Below are 17,419 nucleotides of genomic sequence, written 5' to 3' on the forward strand. Positions count from 1 at the left end.
AGGTGTGCGTTTTTTTTTTTTATTAAAACGGCAGCGTCTCTGAGCAGTTCCGCAGCAGCACTGGAGTCCTGCGTCTCTCTGCGCGCACTCCCGCTTTGGGTACGAAACCAGAACTGGAGAAATCCTCTGATTTCGCAGCGCTGGAGGCGTCGGGAGAATCCGGTACACACTGTTTTCTCCCCACTCACCACGCCACTGCGCTGGTCCCTCCTCCTGACTTCCTCGTCTGGCTCCTCTCTGGCTGTCTGGTCATCGCCGGGCTCGATTTGTTTGTCTTTTACGCACAGACGCGCAAAGAGCGAGAGGAAACCTTTCAGTGTTTTTTTGCTAGATTCTTCTTCCGCTGCTTTGCAAACCAACGTTTTTATGTCTTTTGAGTGCAGAGGACTCAAACACTGAACGAATCAGAGCAGGAGGAGGTGCCTGGCGGCAGTAAAGCTGACACAAACTGCGCTGGGAATAAAGTAAAATCCTCAAACCTTTGACTGCCATTGCACCTGACCTCATAATCTGGACTAATCTGGATTTAATTAGTGGATTTAAAAGCACTACGATGCGGCTGTGGCTTTAATTGGGGACTCGGCTCTGCCCCCGTTTCTGAACTCCTCACAGAGATGAGAGCTATATTATCTCATCCCATCATGCACTCCATTTACCCCATGAGAGATCCACAGGAGGGGAAACACTTGAACTGTTACATTCAGTTGAGAACTTAATCTGTTCCCATAGTGCACTCTTCTGCCATGTATGAGAGAGATTTGTATTGAAGCTGACTAAAAAGCAAACAGGTTCTAAATCAGGCCCAAACACATTAGTCAACACCTTCGCGTCACTGGGGGGTGGACACACACTGAGCACACGTGGGGGGGATGGAACAATATAAAGGACAACACATCCACTTTAATTAAAGCAGGGAGACCTGCTGGGACTGTGGCAGCATTAGCATGACTTAACACCAGCATGACTCCCTGCAGTCAGGATGTTTCTCCAGCAGCAGCCATGTGCGTATACTTTGGAGTCATTTGTGTGTATTAACAGTTTACTGTGTTTGCATGACAAACACCTCGTTTACCCGCAATTCTATTAGTTCAGCACCAATGAGTTTAGTCGATAATCTTACATAAACACACTCTGTTTTTCAGCTGTGTTTGACTTTCTGCACAGTTGCAACAAGAAGGTAGAATTACATGCACTGAAATAAGAGTATTTAGCATCGGACAGCTGCCAATGACAACTTGAGTTTGTGAGTGAAACAATAACGTGCAGAAGAATATCAGGTGGGAAGGAACCGCGTGGAGTGGTCAGGGTAACGCTGGAGAGAATGTATTTGAAACTGAGCTTATTCTGCCCCCTGCTGGTGGTTTCTAACAGCAACAAGCTGAGCAAGGCAAGGCACGTTTATTTGTATAGCACATTTCAACATCAAGGTGATTCACATTAAAAAAAAAAGTGCTTCACATAAAACCATTAAAACATTATGCAGAAGAAAACAAGATTTAAAAAAAGTGAGATGCAGCAATTGATTAATATCCTTGAATCTGGTTCAATTAAAGGCAACAGCAAACAGAACACTTCTAGCAGACAGAATATCTGGTAGAAAGTCAGATTGACCTTCTTAACCATCCATTTTTTTCTTGACTCTGCACAGATGACATAACCATAAACCAATACACACACATTAACATAGATGTGGACACATTCTCAATATCTTAAAGTCTAATTAGAAGGATCTGGTGGGTTCTTTTCCAGTAGCATGATCAAATCCACAAGTTCAATGTCAGGAAACTGGAATGTATTAATGTCCTTAAAATAATTAATTTACACACAACAAATAGAAAATGTAAAATCTAGTCCTGTAAAGAGTTACTGTCTGCTGTCAGGGCCAGAATGAAAACACAAGGGACTACACTCTCTTGGAAAACACAGGGTTGGAGGAATAATGCTTCCAAATCGCTGGAATTTGTTTGACAACTGCACAAAAATAGAAATAAAAAGTACTTGTGGAAAAGCCACTGATGTTTGTCAGTAACTTGGGGACAAAGTACTTTGCATTTTGGCCTTGACAAAAGGACAAAAGTTCACCGAGCATCTCCACATGCTCCTCAGCAATGCTCCTTCATCACACCGTCCATGCGTTAGTTTAGAGGATGAAGTGTGAGCCACTTCCTCTGAGCAGAAGGTTTTTGTTATTTGTTGGGAGTTGGAGATCCGGGCGGTCAGACTGCTGAATGCAGGTCCGGCACTGGAGGCCAGATGTTCTGCTTCATTCAACGGGGAAAACAGAAACTGTGACGGGGGGTCTGTTCATGAAGAGGTTCAGAGGGAGAAGTTGAGCATCATTGTGGGCATCGGATCAGAACGCACAGGAAGCAGCAAGGCATTCTCAATAATCTGAATAAAGTTTATGTCCTTTGAACTCAGGTAATTAGATTTAAGAACTTAAATGGAGCACAAGACACACATGGGCTTTTGCATCTGAAACTGAATCAAATGAAAGAGACAAATCTAATATTAGGACCTAACACAATAGATCAAATTAGTCACGTGTCCATTTTAAAGAAATAAGCATAAATCAGATATTAACGACCATGGACTTTGGACAAGAACTAAAGAGTAAGATAAACTCCTCTTTCCAGAACTGCTGCCCCACGCAGAAGTGAAACAGAGTAATGACGGCGGTGTTTTAAAGTCAACTGAGACGGTGTGAGACTATAAAGATTTACATTCTCAGTCACACACTAGAGGAGACTAAGCAAATAAAAGAAAACATTAGTCTGCTTCTAAGTTGCACTTTTATTCAAAGAAACTTTGTCATTTAGTTATCTGTTTCGTAAGGAATCTAGCCATTATATGTTTTGTCGTTGTTTTTCTGTTAACTGTGTAATTATAAAACATAACTGTATGTTGCTGCCGTCCCAGAAGCTCCTCTTAATCTGCCAGTGAAACCCGGCCTGTAGAGCAGGAGGCCAGACGAGATAAACAAAGCTGCAGTTACGTCACATGAGGCCTTTTCCTGCCCTACTGCTCTCTTAGTCAACTATCTTTCGGTTTGGTTCCCTGCAGAACATCTGCTGGTTTGGTAACACCTGGAGGTAGTTTTTTCCGGTTGTGGTTAAGCAATTCTAAACCCAGCGATTGTTATATAAAACTGTAAATCATAGGTTGTTTTATGAATTTTTAAATATAAAAGCCCCAAACTGCTGTATTTTGATGCATTGAACACCATAAGTAATATACAAGTGAAATATATGGTTTGGCACATGAGAAAATTCAAATAGCCCAAATGAGACCTCGCCTGAATTTCATACTAAACCCTCTCTAACTTTGTTCTGTTTCACTTTATCAAAGTCAACCTTTGCAGAGAGAATGTTCACATATTGAGCTATGATTTGGGTTAGAGTTAGACATTACAGCTGCATCATTTCAAAGAAATAATCATCCTGAAAGTGTTTTTTTTTCTAGGCAGACCTGAAACCTTTTCATTTTTGCTATGTGACTCATATATATCACCATGAAACTTCCGCAGCTGATTAAGACCATTCTTTTTTGTAATATGGGTAATTAACACTAGTTTTAAAGAGGACACCTTATGGAAGCAAAATAGCCCAACATCTCAAAATGTAGCAGTGCATAAAAATGATGTTTTTGCCTGTTTCTCTTAAACTGATGGTTGTGATGACTTATAATGATTTGGAGATCTGAACATCTTGCAATATGATTACTAATCTTTTTGACAGTCATAGATTACACCACTTTTTATGTCGCACTACACCAATACTGTCTGAAATAGACCCGAACTAGTAGATCATCTCCCCTTTGTCTACATGCAGCAATGATGAGTAAAACCACGAGGAACACAAGTGGAAGGACACAAAACACGGGGGTTTCCTCTCTGAATGGTCGTCTTCTGACAAACACACAGATGCATTTGTTAACACACACGCAACAAAGGGCCTCATGCATCATGTCACTGAAAGAGCTTTTATTCAATTTGATAATGCTGTTGGTTCTACTGGCCGCTTGTCTCTGCGTGTTTAAACTTCACTTGTCTTCTGACCAGCAGAGGGCGCTAAAGAGCCAGCCAGAGGGGAGTGAAGGGGAGACTAAAAGGAAAGATAAATGAATTCACCAGACTCAGATGATTTAACACAACATTTTGTATCCATGTTTGGTTATATTTCTCTAGTTGTTTATCCCAAAATGTGGTGAAGAGATATGCAAATCATTTATCCTAACTTTAAAAACACCGTAACCTCTGGAAAATGTGGGCGTTGTTAATGAGCCATGATATACTGACAATGACGTAGTGAGTCATGGCTGGTTTAGACACTGTTGTTCTCACTTTGTTTTCTCAAGGCAAGGAAGCACACTCCATAAAACTAGTAGGACCGTTCTGCTAATGTTCTGTTCTCATACTTAGAATATTTACATCTGAGATCACACACACACACACACACACACACACACACACACACACACACACACACACACACACACTATATATATATATATCAATATATTTTGACTATCTTTACCATGAACAATGTTCCTACTGGGGTGACACTACAGCAAAAGGACATAAACACTAGCAGAGAGATCATTTTTCTTCAAATGCATCTTCTGAAGGACGTATTAGAGAAACTGTGGATGAGAAATAGCATTTCTTCAAAGAAATTGTCTAATCAGTTCACAATTAAACTACTTAAAATATACCCGTCATACCAGAATCAGGGCCATAAAGTACATAGTTTTCAGTGAAGTGCTACTTCACTAAGATTGATATTATAAATGAGCACAGTCACAATTCATTTCAATGCACCGCAGCCATCTAAAAGCACATGCTGGGCCGTCTGACGTAAAGCCGTGAAAAAGAGAGAAAAAGTGTAATTTCGCTGTGACTGAACTGCACATTTTGCGACAGTAATCAATTCTGCAGGTGGTCTTAGAAAAAAAACTACTTGTCTCTGGAACACCTGTTTTTGTATAAATGAATATCTTTAGATATGCTAGCAAAGGGCTTTACCAACCAACATTTAAAAAAAAACACAAATTACACGGATAAACTAAGTAGATAATATATCTTACATGGTAGCAGGAGAGTTCCTCCCTGCTGTCCGGTGGCATATCACTTCATCACAGGCATGAAGACACAGTGGGGCTGACCTGGAGGAACTCTGCAGGGGACAGAGGAGAGACGGGAATAACATTTGGCTCATGTCATATAAGTACCTGACACAAGATATGATGTGTTTTATAAGACTGTCAATACTAGATTACATCAGAGTTTCTGAGTAATTTGATGACTAGTTTGCTAGCTTAAAGAATTATAAAACCACAACAAGAGTTACATATTGTCTCTACCTTTTAGCAGCAGCACCACAAACAACTATGTGAAGTGCATCATGGGTCAGGTTGACTTTGTCCGTTCTGGTTCCTGAACCCATTGAAATGATTTAGGCTTCTGTTCCTGGACTGCGGATGTTAGAGGAAGCAGTCGGGGCGCTGAGAGATGACCTTGCTCTCCGCTTTGTCTGCATGTTCTGCATGTACTGCTACTCGGACACGTCAACGTATACCCGAGAAACTAAAGGCACAGACATATTTTCTGGATCTCACTTTCTGGAGATCTGGATTTAAACTTTAAATGAATTACTAAACTTTCGCAATTTCTTTTTGTAAACAAACAAGTGCAGGTGCTGCATCAGCTTTCAAAATAGTTCAAATGCAATGTAATATTTCACTCCTTTTAATAGTTTCTGTTTTTTCTTTTTCTTAAAATAAGATTATTAACAAACATAACAGAAGCAATAAAGAAAAAATGTAATAAAAGTAAAAATAATGAATAATAAAAGGCAGTGGATTCATCGCCTTTTCCTGCTCTCCCCTCCCCCCCCCACCACCCTGCCCCCAATGTAAACAAAGACAAAACATAGGATCTGAAACCGGTTTGACTTACAGGAAGAGCTCACACATTTACAGACGGAAACATGAAATAAATAGGAAGGATGAACATGTACCATGTGACCAAAATATACTGACATATCATGCAGAAGAAAATACCACATACTATATGAATGGATACACAAATCAATACATGATTTTGTGAAATGACTACAAAGACATATTAAAGCTCATCAATGCATGATTACCTAAATTCAAATATTTGCTGTAATAATCTTATATCCATCTATATTTATTTATCATATCTAAACCATCACATCAAAATGTTGAGTCTAAATACGATTCTCAACCTGTAAGTGGCCCATTCCTCTACGATATGAAACTGTAAGTTTATCATTTATTTTGAAATCATTCCCTTGAAGCTCCGTCTGTGCTTTAGAAAACATATTGGATGATAAATGTGTGCTGACAATGTAAAAGTTTGTCATCCTTTAACAAATCCAATTGACGAGGCTATGAGACGTTTGGGACACTAGAAGTTGAGAATCTGTGATGCACTTTTTCAGAGATTTGCATTATGAACATTATTATTTGAAATGCTATGGCTTCTACATACGTGACATTTTTACGTATATTTCTCTATGTCGGGTAGAGGTCAGTGATTATCTGTGTTTCTGTCCCACTCTGACACTAAAAACACCACCAATGTACCCGTGTTCACTAATTGGATGTTACTTAAATGTAAGAGGCAGCAGAAGAGATCAGAACCAGTACATTTGATATTAGGATGATCTTTGGACTCCAACGTCTGTCATTACCTCCACCCAGGAGTTCATGTCTTCGGTTGGGCTTGTTGGTTTGTTTGCCTGCAGGATTATGTAAAACTCCTTTCCTGATTTTCAGGAAACTTGGTGGACAGAGAGGGGGAGGGGCTTCTAACAGCATTGATGGAATTTTGCACTCGCCTCTAGTTGCATATGTTTTTACTCTTAAACCAACAAGATGCATCTTAATCCAATAAACGTCTAATAGTATAACAGCTTTCCTATCTGATCCAGAGTGATAGCAGCTGATGAACGTGTTGGGGATCATTAAAGCTGCAGAACCTGAGAAAGAGTGGTTGCATTCAGTGACTTAACTATGTTCGTATATGTACATTTGTCCGTTTTATTGTATGCCTATTCTGCAGGTTATGTGATACTTAATATTCAACATCATAGAAACGGTGATCAGAAATGACAAAGTATTGCGCCTTTATACATCTTATGAACAAGGATGAAAACTTTCACAAAAGCAAAAAATTAAACCTGCAAAAATATGGAGCTCCTTTTTCCTCCAACCACGTTCAAATATCAACCTCAGAAAATATTCTTTAGTTTCAGCTCTTTATATTTGAACAAAATACTTGAGACAGTTTGACTCTTCCACCAAATGTTTTCAGACAGGAGTGGAGGAGTGCAAAGAAAATAGAAACACTTAATGTTTAAATAAAGTATTCTTCATATAGTTTGAATGGACAGACTTTACCGTGTCACCGTAACAGTCTCCGGAAAACAAACCCCAAATGGCTGCAGCGGCCAAAGTGCCGAGCGATATGCAGAACATACCGAAAGAAACATGATTGATTCTCCATGGAAGAAGTTTTGATTAAATCCGAGTTGCAATTAAACATTGCCATCCTGATAAATAAGAAAACAAAGAAACAGTGGTAAACATTGTCAATCATAGATCTGCTCATAATAATAATAATAATAATAATAATAATAATAATAACGAACTGCGAGCCACTTCGGGGTTGTTTGCATGCTTTCGGCAGCTCGCATCACCCGCACTGTGCTTTCACAAGTATAAATCATAGCCAATCAAAAGTTCAGCCCTGGTGCAGGTTGTGGCAATACACTGTTAATGAAAACATAATAAACACCTGAAAGTAGTGATTAACACTCGTCATTCCACAATGGACAGAGGGTTCAAGTGTCTCCGTTTAAAAAGAGGGTTCAGACGGACGAGTAACCCCGACACAGGTAGTAGGTCCATCCTTTTTCACAAAGTTAGGTAAAAGCACTTTTTGTCCTGGTTTCTTCAAGCCCAACACCGATCAAAGATCTCCACACGGGGACAAACTATTCAAGGTACCACTCAGTTTAGACTTCCCCACGCCCCTTCACTGTGTGAGTGAGTGGGGATGCTGGACGGTAGACGGGTGCAGCAGGCTGCCCAGCGCCTGGAAGTGTGATGGGAGGGCAGAAGATGAGGGCGGTGAGGCAGACGGCAGGCTAAATTCCACTTGCACCCCGTGGTGGGAGCCGGTCCCCCTGCCTGCTGTGTCACAGTCAGGGCCCTCTGAAACAAAAGGTCCACTGCACATGTGTAGCTGGTAAAAACAGGAGCCCGGCAGGCAATGGTCGTCGTGGCAGGACAGAGGGCTCCCGCCGGCCCACTGGGAGCTCTGGGGAAAGGGCTGGGACTGGAGCTGAACTAGCGCTGAGGGACAACAACTGTCTGAGCCAGGATCCCGCAGGCCGTCCATGTCGTCCATGGGCGGGAGGGAGAAGGGACAGCCAAACAGCTGCTGAGGACATCCGTCACCACACATGTCCGACGACCCCATCACCAGCTCATCATCTGGAAAGATGGAGGAATTCATGAAATGACCGATCAAGTAAATGTCTGCTTTTATTCCACTCGTACGATGACATTGAGATTTTATAGAAATTAGTTGCGTAGGGCCTTTTGAGTTACCCTCTCTTTCCAAATGCATGTGAAAGATGTATCTGCTTCATCGTTATATGATTATTTCAAACATTTAGTTGTGTTAATCTACATTGTAAATAAGTAATTTTAACTTTTTTTAACTAATTTTAATTTTATCTACGGTAAAGGTTTGCGACACAAATATTGATCTTGAATATAATTTCTAGTTTTATACAACAGAGTTACACTTTGAACAGATGTGATGGAAATGATCAAATGCATGCATCTGATAGATATTTAGTGGCATTTAATAGCCAGAGGTGCCGTTATTAACCATAAATATATATATATATATATATATATATATAAAATTAGAGTTTGATTATCGACCACAGGCAAGTTCAAAACACCACATTATTCATATTCTCTCTCTAAGTCTCTCTTCTTGCCTTTCTTTACCTGCAGGCCCAGCCTGCTTTCTGTGGCCTTTCTGGACCGAGTTCATGGCTTTAAGAGAAAGCGGGGAGTTCGTCTGCGGCGGGGACGGCTCTCTTCCTCTGAAGCACCATGTCAACAGGTGTGCATGCACACACGCAGGTATACACATGCAGACGTGCACACACAAACACAACAACACAGGACACACAGAGACAAAGAAAATAGTGGGGAAAACAAGAGGAGAGACATAAAAATGATTCATAACATAAGATAATGAGTATGTGATGTCAAAGTAAAAAAGGCATGTAATCAAACAAGACATTCAATGGACAAAAATGAAATCCATAGAATTGCATGTACAACATGATGGATAGCAGACATGATGTGATTTGGAATAAGTGTCCAACATGGTATGTGAATGGTTTATATCACAGAAAAGATGCACATCTCTTTCCGATTCAGCTCTGTGACCAGCTTCCTCTTCAAATGAGTGGAAATTTAAGCTTTTATTGCACATGTGCTCGTTTTATGAGCGGTTCTTCTGTCGTTATGCAAACATGAGATAATGGAAATAATAATAGCTGTAACACTTGATTCACAATTAGTCACGTTGGTCGTCTATAAGAGAGCAAATACTGAGGTAGTTGAGCTAACACATCAGGTGCTTGTTTACCTTGTTTGTGTGGGTCCAGGCTCGACTGGGGAGGTAATGGGGACTGCAGCTGTCCAGTGTCCATGGAGCTGTGAGACAACAAGCCGAGGGAGTTGCTGCTCCCATCCAGCTCCCCAACCTCCCCGTCCTGTTCTCCATCCTCCCTGCAGCACACAACACAACCACTGTTAGCGTTGCATCGTGTGCGTCAACGGTGGGAAGTTTTCGAGAGACAATATCAGATTTAACACACACAGAGCAGAAGAATGACAGTGGCATACACCCTTTGTTGTTATCCCAATACCGTGGGGATGAATGGAAACTTGTTATGGTGGCCCTGTTACTCTGGATAGTCAAAAGAACACCCTGTCAAAGGTGTTGATAGTGGCAATATCTTTGGTAAACAGCAGCTCCACGTGCTATTGTGTCATTAGTGTGAGGTCACCAGCAACATTGCTTTTAAATATACAAATATGAGTATGAATTCCAGTTAAGTGGCAATAATTTAACCTGAAAATATGTTGAAAAAAACAACAACATCTGCTTAAAATAATTCTGTAATGTTCAGCTTGAAGTATTGCAAAACACAAAACTGATTTAAAAAAACAAGATGCCCAAAAGATTACTCTCGCGTGACAAAGCTACAACTAATGGGAATTATAAAATAAATAACCTTATACAAGGTCTGGTTAAATAAACTACTTAAATAGGTTCTCAGAATAGAACGGTTATGGATTCATTAGGAAGTTCAGATGAAAACATAACATTCACGTTTAACCAGTTTTTTCCTGCACGGTTGAACATAAAGATCAAGCTACAGGAAGCTATATTATAAGTGAACTAATGTACTATATTTAGGATAAGATCCCTGTGTTGGCTGCGTAGTAATGTGTGGGACGACGCATGGGCGGGTAAGCTTAGAAAATATTACAGGTGCAGGGGGGTGACAAAGCAGCGTCCGAGTATGTCATTAATAACACACACACACACACACACACACACACACACACACACACACACACACACACACACACACACACACACACACACATTCATTAAAGAAAGATGATGTAATATCTTTTTTAAAGCAAACCTTGATCGAAGCTTCAATTTAAAATGACATTTGGTGCAGCCCTAAGTATACTTACATGTTTCCTGATTGGAGGCTGAACTTCTTGCGGCTGAGCCTGGTGGCCTGCTGGGTAAAGTACTCGTGGCGGTCAGACTTCTTCCACATGTAGTAATACTCCACACACTCCCCAACGGAGCGCGTTCGAACCTGAGGAGGAAAAAAACGTTTTTGATTTGAGTAAAAAAAAAAAGAAAGTCCCATCAAATAGCCAAAATGAGCCTAAAGCAGGTCAGGTTTCAACATCAAACTCCAGGAAAGATTCAACATAAAATGTCAACATTTTGTCTCCTGAGCACTCACCTTGTTACCCTGAATGAGGTTGAAGTTTTTCCCGTAAACCCGATAGCCTTGCTCAAAGCTCCTACACTCCTCCTCACTCCAGGAACAAAGCTCTTCTAAAGAGAGAGAAAAGCACCGGGGAGTATTTCAGCACTACTTTTTATTCATAGTTTGCATAATTTACATTACAAAAAAGTATGAATGCAATGCAATCACAACTTTACGCTGCAGATTTCCACCAGACGGAATCTGCACCCGCAGAATTCTCCACCACACCATTTAAACATTGTTTTTTTATGAATTGAGCAAATAAGCCTTCTGCAGATTTCTAATCTGAATCACCTATGAAAACTGTAAAAAATAAAATGATGTCACCACTCTATGTCCGGTTTTGACTTAATCAAGCCAGCTGCAGAACAACCAGTACGGAATATGTCAGAATGTATCAGTATGGCTCTCTGGCTTCGCAGTGGGTCGTTTTCTTTTTCACTCCAAACTACAACAGAGGTCTTGGACTTGAACTGGAGCCTCGCTGCTGAGTAAGAGTTGACGAGGTGAACTGTTTCTCTTCTGCAGTGTCGGAGTCAGCAGCTGGTGTTGCACTGACAAGGTACCAGATACAGTCATACTCTGTAGGATCCTCCAGCGGTAATGCTTTCGTAGACCTAAAATATTGGTTTTCCCATGTGGGGAAAAATTCCCTTGTGTTCTGCAGTTTATGGAACTCAATGATTGATTTCAGGAGCCCAAATAAAGATACATTCTCCACTTTTGAATCAGTACCTTCTCCTTTCTTTGTAAAGGATGTGATTCTACATGCTGTAGAAGGATTGTGTTGCAACTGCAATTCAGTTCTTTGAGTTCCTGAAACATGTCACTTCTTGAGGATGTTGTTATCTTTAAAACTTGTGGGAAATTGCATTCCCTCCTTTTCCAAGGAGCTTAGGATCTCATCATACAGTTTGGCAATAGGACTCTTACGAGACAGGACTTGGATGCAGCGCCTCTCTTTACACCATCAGTATACAGTACTGTTCGGTACTGTGGGAGAAATCCACTTGAGCATTTAAGAGTCCCCCAGAATCCCCTAATTTCTTATCTATTGCCTAAACCCTGTATGTGCTGATCCCCACTGAGTCCTCCAAGTTCAGGTCTGCTTCTTTCAATGAAGTGGAATAAATTAAAACCCACTGTAATCCTCCTTCATAGCATCTACATCAACAAATCTGACAATGGTATCAAAAAACAGCCTTTGTTACCGTCACTTATTGTATTCATCTGCAGAGCAAAATGTTGGTTTCTGATCTTGTTGATAAACTGCTCTTAAAAAATGTTGTTTACATAAAATGCAGCTTGAAACTATATCAATAGATGCAGGCAGGATTGATTCCCCTTGTTGTGTTGTTGGTAGCCTCCCTTTGTTGGAGGGAGTGACTCTTCTACCAAACAACAGTTTTGTAGTTTCTTTCTGAAGAAATAGTTGGACGCACAATTAAATATCGTCCACCCAAACCCCAACTCTAAATAATATTGGGAAATATATACTACTACATTAGCAACTTAAATTACATTTTTTAATCAGTTTTCATCACTGCCAGAGTGGAATATTAATCTGTATAATATCAAGTACTGTAGGACAATGGGAAGGTTCTTACCACTGAACACTTTCACATTGAAGCGTAATCGTCTCAGTGCCTCGTCTGCATTGAAGTTGCATTTCACTAGTTCATACAGTGCCTGAGAATCAGGAGAAAAACAGGAGGATGAGCCGAAAAGGTTAATACTTTTACAAAAGAAAACACACAAATCTGATCTCTAGGTTTACACACAGAATAACTCATATTCACACACTCAACATTGAACAAACCATGATCCTCCATCAACTGCATTTAGTTGTAATAGGTGAATCATTTAGGGGAGATGTGGTTAAATAAGACCACTTCTTCAAGCCTTGAGACAATTGGGACATGTTTTGTGACAAAAGCAGTACAACTGAATATCGAAACGACACATCTTCAGACAGCAGGTAGTATGTAACTAGCGGCACAGCTGGAATACACTACTTGACCGTGTCTTCTGGGATACAATGTAAAGTGACCATACCTGTTGGTTGTCTCGGACAGTGCTTGCTGCCCCCTCCTGGCCATACGGTTTCTGTGCGGTCAGCAAGAACTCTTCCACTTCCTGCATTGGCAGAACTCCAGGCCTCCACAGACACTGGTCCTCGCTGCTGCAGGCTGGAGGATCAAAGAAAAGAGAGAGATAATAAGGGTAAATGCAGAGGAGGCGGCAGAGAAAACTGATTAAGAGACAGGGAAGGTAGATAGAGATGTGTCAGGCAGTTGTCTTCATTAATTCCTCCAACCCAAAAGGCAGCTTTATATTTGTCTAATTATACACAGAGGTGCTTTAATCATCTGAAATGACTTGGTGCTTGGAAGATTTTATAAAAAAAGTTTGCTTACCTCTCTCCTGGTAGGTATGTGAACCGAGTGGAGGGATTTTTGCCTGATACAAAGAGCCAACCATGATCTCCTGAGAATGAAATCAAAGACAAAGTCTGCCACAGCTCTCAAATGGGAAATATACAAGACTGTAGCCAGAATTTAGACATTGAGGTCCAGAATTGTTCCTTGAATTGACTATATTAAACGGGGGGTCCGGGGTTCCTGCGGCTGCAACACATTTAGTTGCCAACCGTCATACATCGACTATGTATAAGAACCTCAGACACAACCCCCACAAATTCAACTTGTGTATGTTTCAAAAAGGCCCCACTGATCGTGAGATGTGTGTTGGGGGTCTACCTTGTGCTCTTCATTGGAGGGAATAGATGTATCGTCAGAGTCCTCATCTGATGAGCTGACTAATGTGTCTTTGTCTCCACCTGAAAGACAAAACATCAGAGACGAGTTTCAGCCAATCCTTTGAAACACTGTACACATTCTGCACTTCTAAAGATTTTTGGCATATATTTCTGCTGACACATCACAGTAACTTCAAACAATATTTCTGAAACTTTGAAAGATTTGTATTTCTTTTTTGTGTGTGTTTTTTTGTTATTATTAAAAACCACCCAAGACAGCAATGGGAAGCAATGGAAGTTATATAATAAAAACAAAAATGCAATATATCCAATTCAATATCAAATAAAATTCAGAATAAAGCAGTGAAGATCAGGGGAAGGCTGTTTGAATATATTTAAACTCCTTCAGTTCAGAAATGTTAGAGTGTCTTTAACATCATTGAGTCACAGGGAGACAGACACAGAAAGCAGAGCATTCTGCCATACCAGAAAGTTCCCATATCACATTACACAGAAATAAACAAATCACAGCGTTCATGTAATTTCCTGACATCATAAACTCTGACATGTCATGGTATTGAAATGTACCGCCTCGCTGTAAGTAACATGCTGCAGTCTCAGCAAAGCAATGATTTTAAATTGAATGAGGGGATCCAGGGATGTTCTTTTCTTTCAGTGCAACTGTACAGTTTTGTCAGAAGAAAAAGGCTCAGAGTGTACATATGGTTTTAAGCTTTGAAAATGCCATATAGTAATGTGTAAATAGACGTCTATGTGTGCGTTACCTTGGAGGCGGCGGAGTAGATCTGAGGTGTTTGAGGTGACTGAGGGGGTGAGATCATCAGCTAAGGATTCGTCTTCCTCCTCCACAGGAAAGATATCCTCAGTTATCTGATCCTGTGCAACACAAATTAAGAGAGCAATAGAGCAGCAAAGTAGAGCAAAGCACAGTAAACAATTACACAGCATGCACTAATAATATGTCGTAAACGAACAATTCTCAGCGTTGTATCTCACCTTGTCCAGTGTCATGTCGGGCAGGCCGGCAGCCGTGTGACAGCTCTCCTTCTCTGGATCGGACACCGTGTAGCCGCACAGAGCCAGCAGCTTCTCCAAAGGAAGCTCACCGGCCTACAAACACAGAGATGCAGAGGGAGACAGCGGACTGCAGATGTGATCATCAATAGCGGATTGTTTTATATCATTTCCAGAGCTGGGTGTTCAGAGGACGTTTGTTTGGATCCATTAAACTTGGAAAGAGGACGAACAGTTTCAACTGTCTTAAATGTAGGGCTGCAAAGAACGCTTCATTTTTTATTGATCTGTGGATTATGTTCTAGATTAATCCTTTGGTATTCTCAAAAATCCAAATTGATGGCTTTTCATGTCAATCCACCATAAATATGTTCAGTTATATACAATATAAAACATTTAAAACCAGGAAAAGGAGAATGAAAACAGCATTTTCTGCCATTTATGCAGGAAAATTACTGAACAATTAAATCAATTCTCGAAACAGTTTTTGTCAATTGACCAATAGTTTAGTCCACTAAATGTTGCAGCTCTACTTAAATGTGCTTTTTAGCCACGTTTGCCGAGATGAAAAGGATGCGATCTTTCTTTGCTTTGCATTTTGTGGCAATGGACATAGGAACGTGTATAAAGCAAAATTATTATCTGTATCTGCTGCTGCTGATTAGACCATGTTTCGTTTGCACACTTCTCCACATAAGTGCTATATGACAGAAAAGGAAGACAGTGACACTATGTGGAGCTGTTTTTGAGTGTGTACATGTAGCTCCTGTCAACAGGTGTCACTGTGGGCTCTGACACAGAGATGTCTAACGCTAACAAACTAGATGCATTGTCAGGTGGTTTTTGAATATATGCTGTAAATGGAAGGAGTACATCGCAAAAAAACAATGCACTGTAGTTTAAATCAAAGCAGAAATAAGAATACTGTGACAGTGGGTGTGTGAGTGATGCAGGGAGATCTGTGGCGGTTAGGTTCACGTAATCAAAAGAAAATTATTTTGTTGAAGAGACTGTGGCTTTCATACAGCAACAACTTTAACGTATAAGGACATGGCTGACCCGTACAGTGTGGGACTGTGCTGCCATCTTCATGGGGCGAAGGTTCTCCTCCAACTCCTTTACGGCCCGGGAAGACTTCTTCTGCTTCTCCCGCTGAGGGCCTTCATCACTGTGCCTCATCCACTCTCCACTAGGCCACACTGCTTCTCCTCACGGTCTCTTCACCCACCTGCAGACGCAAACAAACACAGTGCTAGTAGCCGCTGATCCCCGGCTCATACCCGTACAGATCAGCTGACTCCTAACTTTGTATTTTACATTACATTACATTTCGCTGACGCTTTTATCCAAAGCGACTCAAAATAAGTGCATTCAACTATGAGTACAAATTCAGAACAGCAAGAATAAAGAAAGTACCATTACTTCAAGAAAGCCAAACTACAAAGTGCTATAAGTGCCATTTAAGTGCTACTAACTATATTAGTATGTATTTAATGTATGATACCTGCAGTCGGGATACAAGTATCATTCAAAGAATTCGTAATTTAAATCTTTCTAAATCTAAACAGAACAATCAGACAACTTGACAGATTTGTTTTTGTTTAGATATAATGTAATATAAACTCAAATCAAAACACATCAGCCAATAGTTGTTTTCACGTAGTGTGACAGCACATTTGGTGTCAACATGTTTTCCAATATAGTTTTTTTGGGGGGGAAATAAAATATTAAAGTGGGACATATGTATTTGATGAAGCTATTCCAGTTAAGGCCACAATAGAGTTTAGTGGAAAACAACTTTCATAGTTCTGGGGTGAGAGGGGATGTATCCGACACAAGCCCACATCCAGTGCCCCCCACTCATTGAATTAGATTATACGCTACTTCTCCAACACACCCTTCCTGGGTGAAGAAGTTGTAAAAGTCCCGTGAAAAGCTAAACGCGCACGCGGCGTGCCTCTCTCAACCCATCGGGTGCTGTCTGTCTGACATGGGGCGCTTTCCTGTGACTTGGTGCTGAACGTCTCTTCCTCTCCCCAGCTCGCTGCGAGTCGCACGAGAAGGAAATAAGTAGTTCTCAATATTTCCAGAAAAAGAGACGGTCGTGAGTTTGCCGCCGCCCGCCAAGTCGTGACATCTCCCCCCCAAAAAACTTTTTGCCCACTCAATCCACTCCGCACCTGAAATAGTTCAGCACCACCGTGTTCGAGCCCGCCGCGGCTCCTCTATTGTTTTCTACGGGTTTACTATCAAGGCGGAGGGAATGGGTCTTTAACGCTAAGAACGCGGAGAGAGAGAGAGAGCGAGAGAGAGGCGATACGCCGGGGAGGTTCTCCATTTCTCTCCCAGTTAAAATGCCCCCGTAGCCCTCTTTCCGCCGGCGTTAACCGGCCGACCGAACCGTCGACGCTCTCGTGCACCGTACGGCGCGACACGAGTCTCGAATTCGGTCCCGTTTTTCTACCATTCGAGTCGTTACATT

The 17,419-nt window shown here is 41.0% G+C and overlaps 1 protein-coding gene across 1 annotated transcript; it reads right to left on the reverse strand.

Moving 5' to 3' along the window:
• Positions 1-7,067: 7,067 nt before the first annotated feature.
• Positions 7,068-16,029, reverse strand: mier2 (mesoderm induction early response 1, family member 2; the record flags this gene model as incomplete). Its single annotated transcript, XM_079220620.1, has 11 exons — positions 7,068-8,526; positions 9,707-9,849; positions 10,834-10,964; positions 11,118-11,212; positions 12,752-12,833; positions 13,200-13,333; positions 13,562-13,631; positions 13,904-13,983; positions 14,688-14,799; positions 14,920-15,033; positions 16,003-16,029. 11 exons carry the CDS (start codon positions 16,027-16,029, stop codon positions 8,066-8,068), a joined length of 1,449 nt encoding a protein of 482 aa, XP_079076746.1. The 3' UTR covers positions 7,068-8,065.
• Positions 16,030-17,419: the final 1,390 nt, after the last annotated feature.

Source organism: Taurulus bubalis, assembly GCF_910589615.1.
Source record: "Taurulus bubalis genome assembly, chromosome: 7".
NCBI lineage: Eukaryota > Metazoa > Chordata > Actinopteri > Perciformes > Cottidae > Taurulus > Taurulus bubalis.